This window comes from Andrographis paniculata, unplaced genomic scaffold, assembly GCF_009805555.1.
Source record: "Andrographis paniculata isolate CXL003 unplaced genomic scaffold, ASM980555v1 Contig60END, whole genome shotgun sequence".
Lineage (NCBI taxonomy): Eukaryota > Viridiplantae > Streptophyta > Magnoliopsida > Lamiales > Acanthaceae > Andrographis > Andrographis paniculata.
This window is the reverse complement of record NW_026137596.1, coordinates 4,158,870-4,171,368: the sequence shown is the minus strand read 5'-3', so window position 1 is coordinate 4,171,368 and position 12,499 is coordinate 4,158,870. Positions and strand designations below refer to the sequence as shown.

At 28.3% G+C, this 12,499-nt stretch overlaps 1 protein-coding gene across 1 annotated transcript; it reads right to left on the bottom strand.

The window, feature by feature from the left end:
• Positions 1-6,439: 6,439 nt before the first annotated feature.
• LOC127260032 (uncharacterized) lies at positions 6,440-9,454 on the bottom strand. Its single transcript, XM_051287672.1, has 4 exons — positions 8,773-9,454; positions 7,842-8,327; positions 6,906-7,418; positions 6,440-6,759 (listed from the first exon to the last, which is right to left on the bottom strand). The coding sequence occupies exons 1-4, from the start codon at positions 9,289-9,291 to the stop codon at positions 6,676-6,678; spliced, it is 1,602 nt and encodes a 533-aa protein (XP_051143629.1). The 5' UTR covers positions 9,292-9,454; the 3' UTR covers positions 6,440-6,675.
• Between the last annotated feature and the right edge of the window lie 3,045 nt (positions 9,455-12,499).

Below are 12,499 nucleotides of genomic sequence, written 5' to 3'. Positions count from 1 at the left end.
AGTAATGGCATTTGTGTAATATATTGTAAATTAAAAGGGTATTTATTATGTTAAATAGGTAGTACAATCACTAAATTAAAAAATGGTAACCTTATTTTGGGACTGACAAAAATAAAAAATTGTAATCTTTCACTGAGACGGAGGGAATATAATATTTATTTTTATCTCAAAATTATAAAAAGAAAAATACTATATATTATAAAAGAACGCATCACTTAATAAAATTTATTTGTGGGTTTTGTTACTGAAGATTCTCATGACGATCTGTAGCTAACATATATTAATAATTTACGTTAATATATATAAAATTTAAATTATAAATTATGTAAGAAGAATACAGTAAGTGCCAAATTGTTGGTGTGAGGTGTGTACGCATATACTTCCAAATATGTCAGATCGGTCAACTATAATATAATTAATTAAATAAATAAATTATGCGTGATTTAATTTTATGCTAATATACTCCATCCATCGTCCCACATAATTTATTCCTATTTTCTATTTTCATTCGTCCCACGTAATTTGTCCTTTTTGAAAAAAAAAATTCATTATAATATTTTAAATTTTAAAATTTAATTTTTTTTAATCTTAATTAAACTATTTTATTATCTTAATCTTAATCTATAATTATTTTTATTAATATACTTCTTAATTACTTACTAATTATACTTTACCTAAATTCTCGTGCCTACAGTAATATACTCATATTATATGGGACGGAGGGTGTAATTAATATAATCGTCGGCTTAAATCAAAATATTCTAATTTTTATCTAGTCAGTTTTTATCTCGTAATTTAATAAGCAAATGCATTCGAGTTGGTGCTCAATTTGTGTGTTCTCTTTAATCTATTTTTAATTATTTTGGATTTGAGTTTTAGTGTTTATAATATTTTGATTTAATATTTTGTAAGAAAATATAATATATTTTTATTAAAAATAAAAAAAATGATAATAAAGCAAAATGAGCATATACTAATATAAAATTGTCTTGGTTTTTTTATTTGAATTCGATCTTTTTATTATAATTAACAAACTAAATTCAATCTGGATTTGTTGGCTATTTTTGTTTTGTGAAATAATTTAAAAGAATATTTATTTTATGTGAGGCACAGGGACTTGCGTAGGTAATATAAATATAATGAATGTGTGTAATATATTACTTCTTCCGTCCCAAGCAAGGTGCAACATTTGCTTTTGGCACGAATTTTTAAGTGGGTAGTATTAAGTAAGATAATTTAGAAATTAGGTAATGTGATGGAGAGAGAAATATATATTTTATTTTTTTATTTGGATGACGTGAGGGGATAAAATATGGAGCAGAGATTAAGTATAATTAATTATTTTCTATTTTGGAAATATTGTATGGTGTTTAGAACATACCAAAAATGAAATGTTGCAAGGTGTTTGGGACGGAAGGAGTATTATTTTTTGAGAAAATGTGTAAGAAAAAATTTAAAAAAAAAAAAAAAAAAAAACCTAAAAGAAAACACTCTTGTAAGTAAAATGATTAATAGATTAAATGTTTTTTTATAAATATATATTGTCGGATTAGCAAAAACGACTGTGAAAACGCATCATTAATATATTGTCGGATTAGCTCGCACGGATTTGTTTTTGGATATCCTTCAAAAGACCTCATATTAGTGGAGTTCACTTGGACTTATAAAGTATGTAATTTTCTTCACAACTTCCAATGTGGAACTTGGGTTTGCACCCCAACAAGGAGTCTCCAAAAATATATATATATATATATATATATAGTTTTTTAAAACCCTAAATTCAATTTAGTTTTGAACTTGTTGGGAAGGCCCTAAAGAGCTATCAAGACGCGCTACGCTACACGTATGTATATAAATGCTATGCGCGGACTAAATAATTTCCGATTTATTTTGTGTGACTAATTATTATATATAATTAATTTATTTTTTTTATTTTTTTTTTCCGGCTAGGTAGTGTATTTATCATTTATGAAGTCATGTGATGCACAAGAAATAAAGCTACGTGCAACCATTCACTTTATTTATTTTAATTTGATTTTGCTTTTGTTGCATGAAAATTAAATTAGAGTACAATATTCCATGCTCGTGTGAGATAATTAATTCGATATATTATGTCATTTGAAATTAATTAATGGACTGCATAAAAGTTGTTCCTACTTCATCTATCTTTAAATAAATAAATAAATAAAAATTAAAACACCACTTTTGACATTACATATGATCACAAGTATCTTGCCAAGAATTCATCAGACCACAAATTACACATAAAGAAAGAAAGAAAAAAACATTTCTTTTGTTTCTTGTGATACTGTACACATAATGATTATTATATTGTATAGCAATCAAAAAGTTCTATAATTTATTTTTGGATTATTCACCAAAAATTATCTCCTAAAAAATATTTTATCTAAATATACTTTTATTCGAAATATTAGATAAAAATTATTCTATATTCAAATTTAAATATCATGTTTATTTTTTTATATTATTTTATTTTTTTTGAATTTTTACGATTTTTACCATTATAATATATTTTCAGTATATATTAAACAATAATTCAATAACATTTTGGCAATTATCATATACCGAATGCAGCATATATCTTTATGGACAACAACAACAACAGAAATAATAATAATAATAATAATAATAATAATAATAATAATAATAAACAATTTAGAAATTAGTAATGAATATATTTAGTAATTTTTTTATATTTTCAGTTATTGTTTTTGTTTTGGTTTAAATAGTAGGTTCAATGCAATATTCAATTAAAAAAAATGTATATTTTTTATGAAAAATCATGAGATTTGTATAATAAAAATTCATAATAAACATAGTGTAGTTGCAACAATTTATTGCATATGAACATCACATCCTTATACAAAACTTAGCAAATTAAATATTTAAATTCCGAATTCGAACTAAATTCACAACCAATAAATCAGCACCTCCCATCGGGCCAAATAAAAAAATAAACAAAAAAGTATCTACATTCATCGGTAAAAAAAAGCCCAAATTAAATAGTTCGGTATTAATTAAAGTATTCGCTCGTTTAGGGCTTTCCATCGACAATTCCCCGGTCAAAACAAGTTTTTGCGACAACGGTTAGATCAATAAAATCGACATCTTTAATTGTATATAAATTTCATTGTGCTTATAATTTAGAACTTATAATTTATAACATAAGTACATATGCTTATTTAATTTAAAAATAAAAAATAAAAAAAAAAATCTTCACATTTTCTACTTTCTAAGAAGAATAATTGGATTTGATTTAATTTACAAGTCGAACTAACACAAAGAATATTAGTAGAATCAATTATGCATTTTCAATTGTACTACGTGATAATATATAAATTAATGTAAATAATTGTGTTAGAAAATATATTTATTTATTTATTTATTTATGTGTGTTTGTCCCACGTGAGTGACATCTCACCAGCCACATTGTCCATTGCAGGTTGCCCTAATGTTACACAACGTTTTTTTGATAGCAACTAGGATCCATCATATCATTATTGATTGTTAATTATTAATTCTCTATATATACATTATTTTTTTCTAAAGAATTTAAATAGTGTTGCAAATTACCTGCTGACAGAGACAATTGTAGAATTGGAAATTGAAGCAGTAACTAATTGGAGATCTAATTTGGGTTTTAAAATAAGCCAGAATCTCTAAAGATGGATGCCTTTAGTTAAAGATTAGCTAAAAATAGGTAAATAATTATATTCTCTTTGTTCAAAAGGGTTTGAATCGTAAAAATTTTAAATTAGAATGGTTATATTATGTGATATAAATGGGTGTTGATTTTATATTCTGAATGTAAAACAATAAAAATTAGATTTTTTATTTTTATTATTATTATTTTATTTTTTTTTTGAAAAAAAAAATTGGTAAATACTGTAGTAAAATTTGAGGTAAATTTGGATTCTATATTAACAAAAAATAATAATAATAATAAAATAATCAAAAAATATTTTAATATAAAACCCAAATTAAAAAATTCCAAATCAAACTCAAAGAAAGACACCAATTTTAGGCCCAATAAAGTTTAAATTTATAAAACGATGAATCCGGACGTGATGTAGTTTTTTTAGACGTGAAACTAGCCCAAATGTCACTCCTCCTCTTGTTTATCTCCCAATGTATAAAATTTTGTCAGATTCATGAGTTCTTTTTCAATTACGTTCTTTTTAATTATAACTTTTAAAAATATTTGTTATTAATTATTTAAAATTATAGGTATTATAAAATTTTTATTTTTATTATTTTCAAACTAAATATATATATATATATTCACTCCAAACCAATTCAAAATATTCCCTTGAAAGGTTACTATTTTTTATTTTTTATTTTCGTTCGTTCCAAAACAAGGTTACCATTTCATAATTTAATAATTATACTACCTAACGTAATAAATACCCTTTCAACTTACACTATATTACACAAATATCATTACTTGTATATTACACAATACTAATAGGAGTATTTTTGTATTTTTCACTACAATCTATTATAATAATAATATTAAAAAATCTACGTGCAAAAAATAAACGACAACCTTACACTGGGACGGAAGGAGTTTTTTTTTTTTTTTCCATTTTCGTCTCATTCAAAAGTATCTTGGTTTTTAGTAAAAATAATCGTAATTAATACCATTTTTTTTTTCCATTTTCGTCTCATTCAAAAGTATCTTGGTTTTTAGTAAAAATAATCGTAATTAATACCAAAATACACTTAATTTTTATTTAAATTACAAATATATTATTATTGCATGCAATTACTTTATAAATAAACTTAAAATCAAAGGGAAAAAAATGTTAATTACAAAAGTATCTTGTTTCTGTTTTACTATTTTAGTAAAGATAATCATAAATTAATACTAAAATACACTTAACTTTTATTTAAATTACAAATATATCATTATACATGCAACCATTTTATACATAAAATCAAAGGAAAAAAAAAATGTCAAAATCCTTTACACATTTTCAATAACCAATAAAATATTATTTTCTCCGTCCTAAAAGAGATGCTATAGTGGGAGTGGGCATGAAAATCAAGAAATAATAGTATGTATTAAATTAGAATGAGGTATAAAGTAAAATGTAAATGACAAAATTATTCTTGCTTTTTTAAGGGTTTTAAAAAGTAGATTAGAGTAATAATTATGGATAATTTTGAAAAAATAAAAATAATTTTGTTATAAAGTGGAGACATGACAATTGTTTTGGGAGAAACCAAAATAAAATACAAGATTATGTTTTTTGAACGGAGTACTATATTTTAATCTACTAAAACATTCCAAAAGACCTCTTAAGTAGGACGGAATCAGCATATTCTTATTAAAAAATATGAATACCCCAAAATCAAATCAAATCAAAATATCATAATTGTAAAAATATTCAAATTCAAAAATTTTCAATTCAAACCCCAAACAATGGACACAAAATATTATTCTCTTATTCTATAGACACACTTCCAATACCTTATGTAACAAAAACATTTCAAACTAAAAATATAAACAAACACTGTAGCTTACCGTTCAAGTTCAATATAATACCAAAATTCTAAAATGTCAAAAAACTTAAAAAACATAGACAAACACTTTAGCTTCTAATTACAAACAAATATACATATTTCTATTTTGAGTTTCAATTATTTTTTTCTACAAATACTTTTGCTTTACCATAATCGGAGTATTACTTTTACACCAAAAAGTAAAAATACAATTAATTTACATTATTTTTAACTATCCACTACAATTAAAGTACTATTATTTATTATGATTTGTTTATCACGTTGAAATCAGCATATATTATATAAAATAAAAATATATTATGTATTGTCAAAATCCATGTTATATATACTATTAACATATTCTATCTGATATGTGTTGTCTTCTTTACGAATATATATTGAGCAAGTTAAATCAACAGTAACTAAAGCATAATAAGTCAAAACCTCTATTAAGAAAACAGTGAAAGGAAAGAATTTATAAAATCGAAAGAACAAATTAAACTAAAATAAAATACATAAATATATTCTCCCAGCACCATTTTCCAATTTCTATTCTTCAAAAATAATAATAAACACTACAAAATACTTTTTAACAAAAAGTCAAAAAAAAAAAAAAAAAAAACTTCAAATACATGCATTATAATCAATATTCAACTCAAAATAATAGTAGTATATATTATATTTTTAACGTAATTCTTCATATCTTCCATCAAAAATCAATTTATGAACGATAAATATTTAGTGTGAATTTACTCGGCATCAATACCAACTACCATGCGATGTAAAAATTACACATAGCAATGCTTGCTGCTCAGATCATATTTATTGTCAAAAAAAAAAAAAAATGTCAAAAAAATAAACACAAGTTCACGAATAGACTCAAAGAGTGTCATAAAATTGACCAAAACACAAGAGGAATCCCGACAATATTAATCAAAATCTATTGCCTTAAGTCTTATGATTAAAACAAACAAAGCATGCCAAGAAATTCATTAGGGCGCAGCTTGTTTCATTTTATGCAAAGTTAAATCGAAAGAGAAACGTAGCAGAACCTGGATTGAATAAGAGCACTGGTCTCGATAGCGGGCAGAGATAGAAGAACTGCCTTTCGGGTACTGAGGAATATGGCGAGTTGCCAACATGAATCGACTAGTGGGGCGACGAGAAACAGAACTGTATGCCGGTCTTGCCCATATCGTTTTCATGTTGTTTCAAAATGTAGCAATAATTCACCTGACGAATAAGTTTCCGGTGTCAGCAAAGGGTATTATTACATAAGAACAGTATGAAAGTGTCCATTTTCGGAGCCTGCAAAGCTAAAAGAGAACAATCGTATAACAGCAGCTGATAAGTAGATAAAAAAAAAGTTCGAAACTTACCTCCATTCGGAAAAGCTTGGTGGGGACAATGACACCAAATCCTGCTGAGCTTCTTACCGAATCCTGAAACTTCTGGAGAGTGAAATGTTTGTTTGCAATTTCAGACAATTTAGTCAGGCTACCGGCACAGGCAAATAAGTGTCCATGGATCCCGGCTTCCCTCAGAACTTTCAATGGAAAATCAAAAGAGAGGTCGGCAAAGGCAGTGAGTGCCAGATCTCCTCCAACATGATCTATGCCAGATTCGTTATTGTTTCCGCCATCGGAGTTATCTTTCATGTATCTTCTCGGCTCAGCGGGACCCAATCCCCTGGCCTTGAACCCCAGCACTGATGTGGGCCCTCTCAGAGAGCAAACTGGAGAAGAATTACCACCCATGAAGAACCGCAGAGGCAAATATGAGGGTGTGTTCAAGAAACCGGTTCCCCATGGCAGCATAAGACCACCGGAAACTCCAAAATTTAATGCAGCCTGGTAGAAACCTAGTGGGATGGCGTAGCGGAGATCGAATTCCTGTTCAGAAAAGACAAAATGTTACATAGATATACAATGGACAGTTTGGCTGTAGTATTGGGTGCTTGTTTGGAAATTCATAGCTTCGGTTTGGATTACTGCGAGCAATATGGCACATCATCGTCAATTTTATACATTTTTCGAATTTTATTATTGCAGAACATGAATCACAACTCATTATTAACTCTACTCCACAATACAATATATACACGCATATATGCCCGTATGTATGCACATAATTTACAGAAAACACAATAAGCAATATAGGCTTTGAAAAAGAACGGATGATTAAGAAATGGAAAGCGTATCTGAAATAAAAAATCTAAAGCACTATTATAATCGATTAGTAAAGAAGCAAAACTTAAATGTTTCTGAGAAATAAAATTATACGAAAGAAAGAGAATCCAAAGAGAAGAACAAAACCTGGCGTATGAAGCGCAGGCTTCGAACATCAGGAAAAAGACCACCAACTTGAGTTGTTGAAACAAATGCATGTCCTTTAGTAGGTCGCATTGGCGAATCTCTTCGATCAATTTTAAAGGTATACTTTAACGCTGACAGCAAACTATGCCCAAGCTGCCTCCTCACAGCATGGGAAGACATTTGAGACGGATCTGTTAAAGTACACCAAGAGAGATTGTAGGATAAATCATGTTTTCCAGTCGATAGCAACCCCAGAGAGAGGCCAAGTGCACGCTCTTTATAGGATGAAAATTTCAACCAATCTTGCGAAAGAAGAGCTAGTCTAGCAGACAAGGGAGTCGACATTCCTTTAAATCGGGGTAAAGACAGTCCCGTGCTTACTTCCAATACTTGACCCCATCCACATGCAACCGAACCATCCCAAATATCTCCATATCCGAGCAAATTCTTCAGTTTCAGTGCCCCTTCCAGAGACCAAGATCTAGCCTATGAGATCAGCTTAGAAATTCAATACTAACAATACCGTCAATTCACGTTTAAACTAAGGCATCCATTTTTCATTCGGAAATGCAAAGAATAATACGATCAAATCAGCATTCACAATCCTTCATTTCCAGTTCTAATCATCAGAATGATACCAGCCATAACCAACATTTTCCTGAAGTGCTAGATTGATTATGTTCAGCTAGAACAAATATCCATAGTTGCAAAAATGAAAGCTATGATAACAATTTTAGCTCAATTCAGAAATTGACATTCCAAACACAATGCTTATGTAATTTTCTATAGCAAACCCTCCGCACCTTATAAGCATTTTCAAATTACCAGCAGCAAAGAACTCAAATGATCAATCATAGATATTATCAGTTCGCCAAACATCATAGTACATAATTACCCAGAACAAGGAATACTTCAAAAACAAAATTGGTACCTCAGGCTTGGAGTAAACCCCTATAGATCCAGTGAGAGGGTTTTTGGCCTCGACAACCTCAATGACGACGTTTGCAGTTCCAGGAAGCTCCGGCGGACCAGCATCGAGGGTAATATTGACCGAATCGAAGATATCTAGGCCCTGCAGCCGCATATTGGCAACACTGGCGGCTCGCAGCAGCTGCTGGAAGCTTGAAGCATCTCTGAACACCGCCTCCACCTCGGCCTCGATCAAATCGTCTCTTGTCTTGTTGTTTCCCTTGATAATTATGTCGTGGACGCGGACCGGCACCTTCTCCGACGAGAGGCGCCTGAAAAGAGATTCCATGTTCGCGTGTTCCTTCCGCATTCGCGCTTCTGGAGTCAAGGTTCTGGATCCTTCATCGTCCTCCTCCTCCTCGAAGTCGTCGTCGTCGTCTTCGTTCTCCTCCTCGTCTTCGGTTTCGTCGTAGGGTTCAGTATTGGGATTGAGGCGTTCCGCGTGATTGGTCTTGCGGCCGGACTCCGGCTTCGATTCCATGGACGGAGAACCGATCGTTGACCGAATGTGGTGCGGATTGTGGACTGAAGAAATGATAGGTGCGGCGGCGGAGGCGGCGATCGGCGGCGGACAATTTTAGGGAACGAGAACACTGAAACGACACCGTTTGGCTTGAAGCTTTGATCTGCGTCTGAACACTTATACGGAACTGGCGAATTTATTTTTAGAATAATTTTATTTATCTTATTTTCTATATATATTTTTTAATTTTAATATTTTTAGATAAATAAAAAATCAATTTTATATCTTGTATATATATTATCTTTATTTACAATATTACTTCATTTGTCCATTGAAGTTTTGTAATATATTAAAAAATAGTAGTAATATTTTATTAATTAGTAAAAATATATAAAATAACTTAGATAATTTTATATTTTATATTTTTTAGTGTACAATAGAAAAAAATATAAAAGTAAAATACTTTCAATTATAATAAAAAAAAAGTATATTTTAATTTTTATTCTAGGCTTATTATTTAACACAAAAAACATTGAATTTTTTTAGTTTGTAACATAAATTATAATTATTCAATTTATACGTCTATTCAGTAAAAATATTAATTTAAATTTCACAAATAATATTTAAAAAATATTTTCAAATTGGAATCGATCTTTTTGCATTTTTTTTTTTATGAATTTAAACACCGTTTGAATGAAATAGTTTTATGTATTCATCTTATCTCCTTCTTTCGGTCATATGTATATTTTTAAATATTTTTTCTATTCAAAAGCAATAGTTATTTGCAATAAAATTTAAAGAATAATAATATTATATTAAAGGTGAATATAAAATAAATAATAAAAGACTAAAATATTTTTTTAAATATATTTATGTAAAAAATAATGATATTTGTATAATAATACTAATAGTAAAATAGAGATAATTTTATGATGATATAGTTATGTATAAAAATAGAACTATTATTATGGGACAAAAAGAGTAATTTTGTCTATTTTATTCAAATATTTTTTCTATTATAATAAAAATAATTTTATACTAATAAAATGAATGTCGTATCATCACTCGATTTTTAGTTCACAGTCATACTAATTCCGTCCAACTCTAAAAATTTTATTTACATTTTGTATATTAATTTTTGAATATTAACTATTATATCAAAAGAACGCAACCTAGTGATTAGGGCACGATGGCTCGAAACTATTTCATGAAAATCTTTGAAAGTATGTCAACTTCTTGTAGTGAGTTGGAGTTTCCTCCACCTTCTCCTATTTCGAATTGTTAAAATATTTTTAAAAAATATATATTATATTTATGATAGTTATTTTATTTAAGTTATTCATATAATTTTTTTATCATTTAAATAATTTATAATTCATTATAAATATATATAATTTATTACAATTGAAATAAAAAATTTCAATTTCATATTAAAGAGAATCCGACCTTTAATAGCCCTGATATTGATAGATTCCCATCTCGATTTTTTTACTAGCATTGAAAAATGTGTTGAGAGCACCATTATGCACTTCATTTGAAAGGCATTCGATGTTGGATCATTTGTTAGATCCCTAAAAGGACGTTTGATGTAGAAAATGGAATTGCAGATAAATAGAGTTGAGAAATGTAAAACAAAATAAATGGATCGGATAAGAATAAATTATTAATCTAACAAATGAGAGTTTTAAAGAGTGAAAATTCATAAAAAATTATATATATATATATTTCTGGTGACTTTTTTTAAAACAAAAAGTTATAACTTATATACGAAAGTTTTGTAAGATCATATTTTAGTATAATTTTTTTAAAAAAAATGTAAAAAATTAAATACTTGAAAGATAAATTTAATTTAATTTTTTTAAAATTGAAATAATATAATATAAATAATTATAAAAATTAAATAGTAAAAAAATAATAAATAATAAAAAAATATATACTGCAACACCATTTCTCTCTATTTATAAAAATATATATACGGGCCTCAAAATATATATATATAAGTAATATATTTTTATTTATAATAAAATATAAATAATTAAATAAAATAATTTTCTAGAATGTTTAGATAAAAAAATATTTCTAAATGTTTTAGACATATAAAAATTGAATTTAAGACTTCAATCTTAAAAATTAATCTTTATACCACCAAACTACAATCTTTTTTATTTATACATATCAAATAAACTATATATATATATAAATTATACATATATAACATAAATATATATGAGTCATTTGCTTACTGTGGGCTCGGGCTGATGCCCGTCCCGCCCGAGCCAGGGCTGGCTCTGGCTAAAGTAGGACATGTAAAAAAAGTTGGACAAATCATGCCAATTAGTTTGTGTACCACTGTTTATTGACTAATTCTCAAAATTCTAGTAAGGTGTTTTCGGTCATGGCCGGCAAAGTACATCAGCCCTTCACAAGTAGCATTTCTCATATCTCAAGTTTGAAGATTAACTTTGAAAAATCTATCTATCTATGACATATGATACTTGTCAACGTCTTGCCTCAATTTTAAACATTCGATATGTGCTTGGTCTCTCTAGATATCTCAAATTTTCTATTATATATGGGAGACTCACTAAATACTTTTTTTCAATTGTTGATCGCCAAAAGTACGAGAGGTTTTCCACACTTGGGCCGATCAGGTTTATTTGGGCTCAGCCCACTTTTTTGTCTTGTGGGCTTTGACCCACATGTGTATATATATATATATATATATTCATAACACTAGGTTAAGATCACTCTGTCGTCGACTTCATCTCTTCACTCTCATCATCATGCACAGTGCACAATCCATCTCCATTATCATTCTCACTCATACACTTCCATACACACGTTATACGCAATTGATTTATGGCAATTACTTGAATCGCGTCACTTCGTATCACATCTCTCTCGTACTCGAATCAATCTCCGTATCGATTTTCTCTCATACGCCTTCTTGTTACTCTTTTCACTCTATTTTTGGTATGTTTCTTCCACTCTTCTTCCTTCACAAGTTATGATCTATTTCTACTATGTTTGTATGGCTTGAATTGAACTCTTGATGTACAAGTTTAAAGGAAGCACTTATGTCAAAACTGATGATTTAGTTTACATCGTTTGGTTGTATTGTTCCTCTTATTCACTCATTCTTTTGGATGATTTAATTTGTGATGTTGGGATTTCTCTACCTTATAAGAGGTGAATGGAATTATATTAGGTTTTTTTATTGTTTGTT

Bases quoted from the DNA above. Each gene is read 5' to 3' on its own strand.
- LOC127260032 (XM_051287672.1), bottom strand. From the start codon at position 9,291: ATGGAATCGAAGCCGGAGTCCGGCCGCAAGACCAATCACGCGGAACGC. The intron at 7,419-7,841 runs GTTTTGTTCTTC...TTTTCTGAACAG, and splicing joins GCCTGCGCTTCATACGCCAG to GAATTCGATCTCCGCTACGC. The intron at 6,760-6,905 runs GTAAGTTTCGAA...CTTATTCGTCAG, and splicing joins CCAAGCTTTTCCGAATGGAG to GTGAATTATTGCTACATTTT.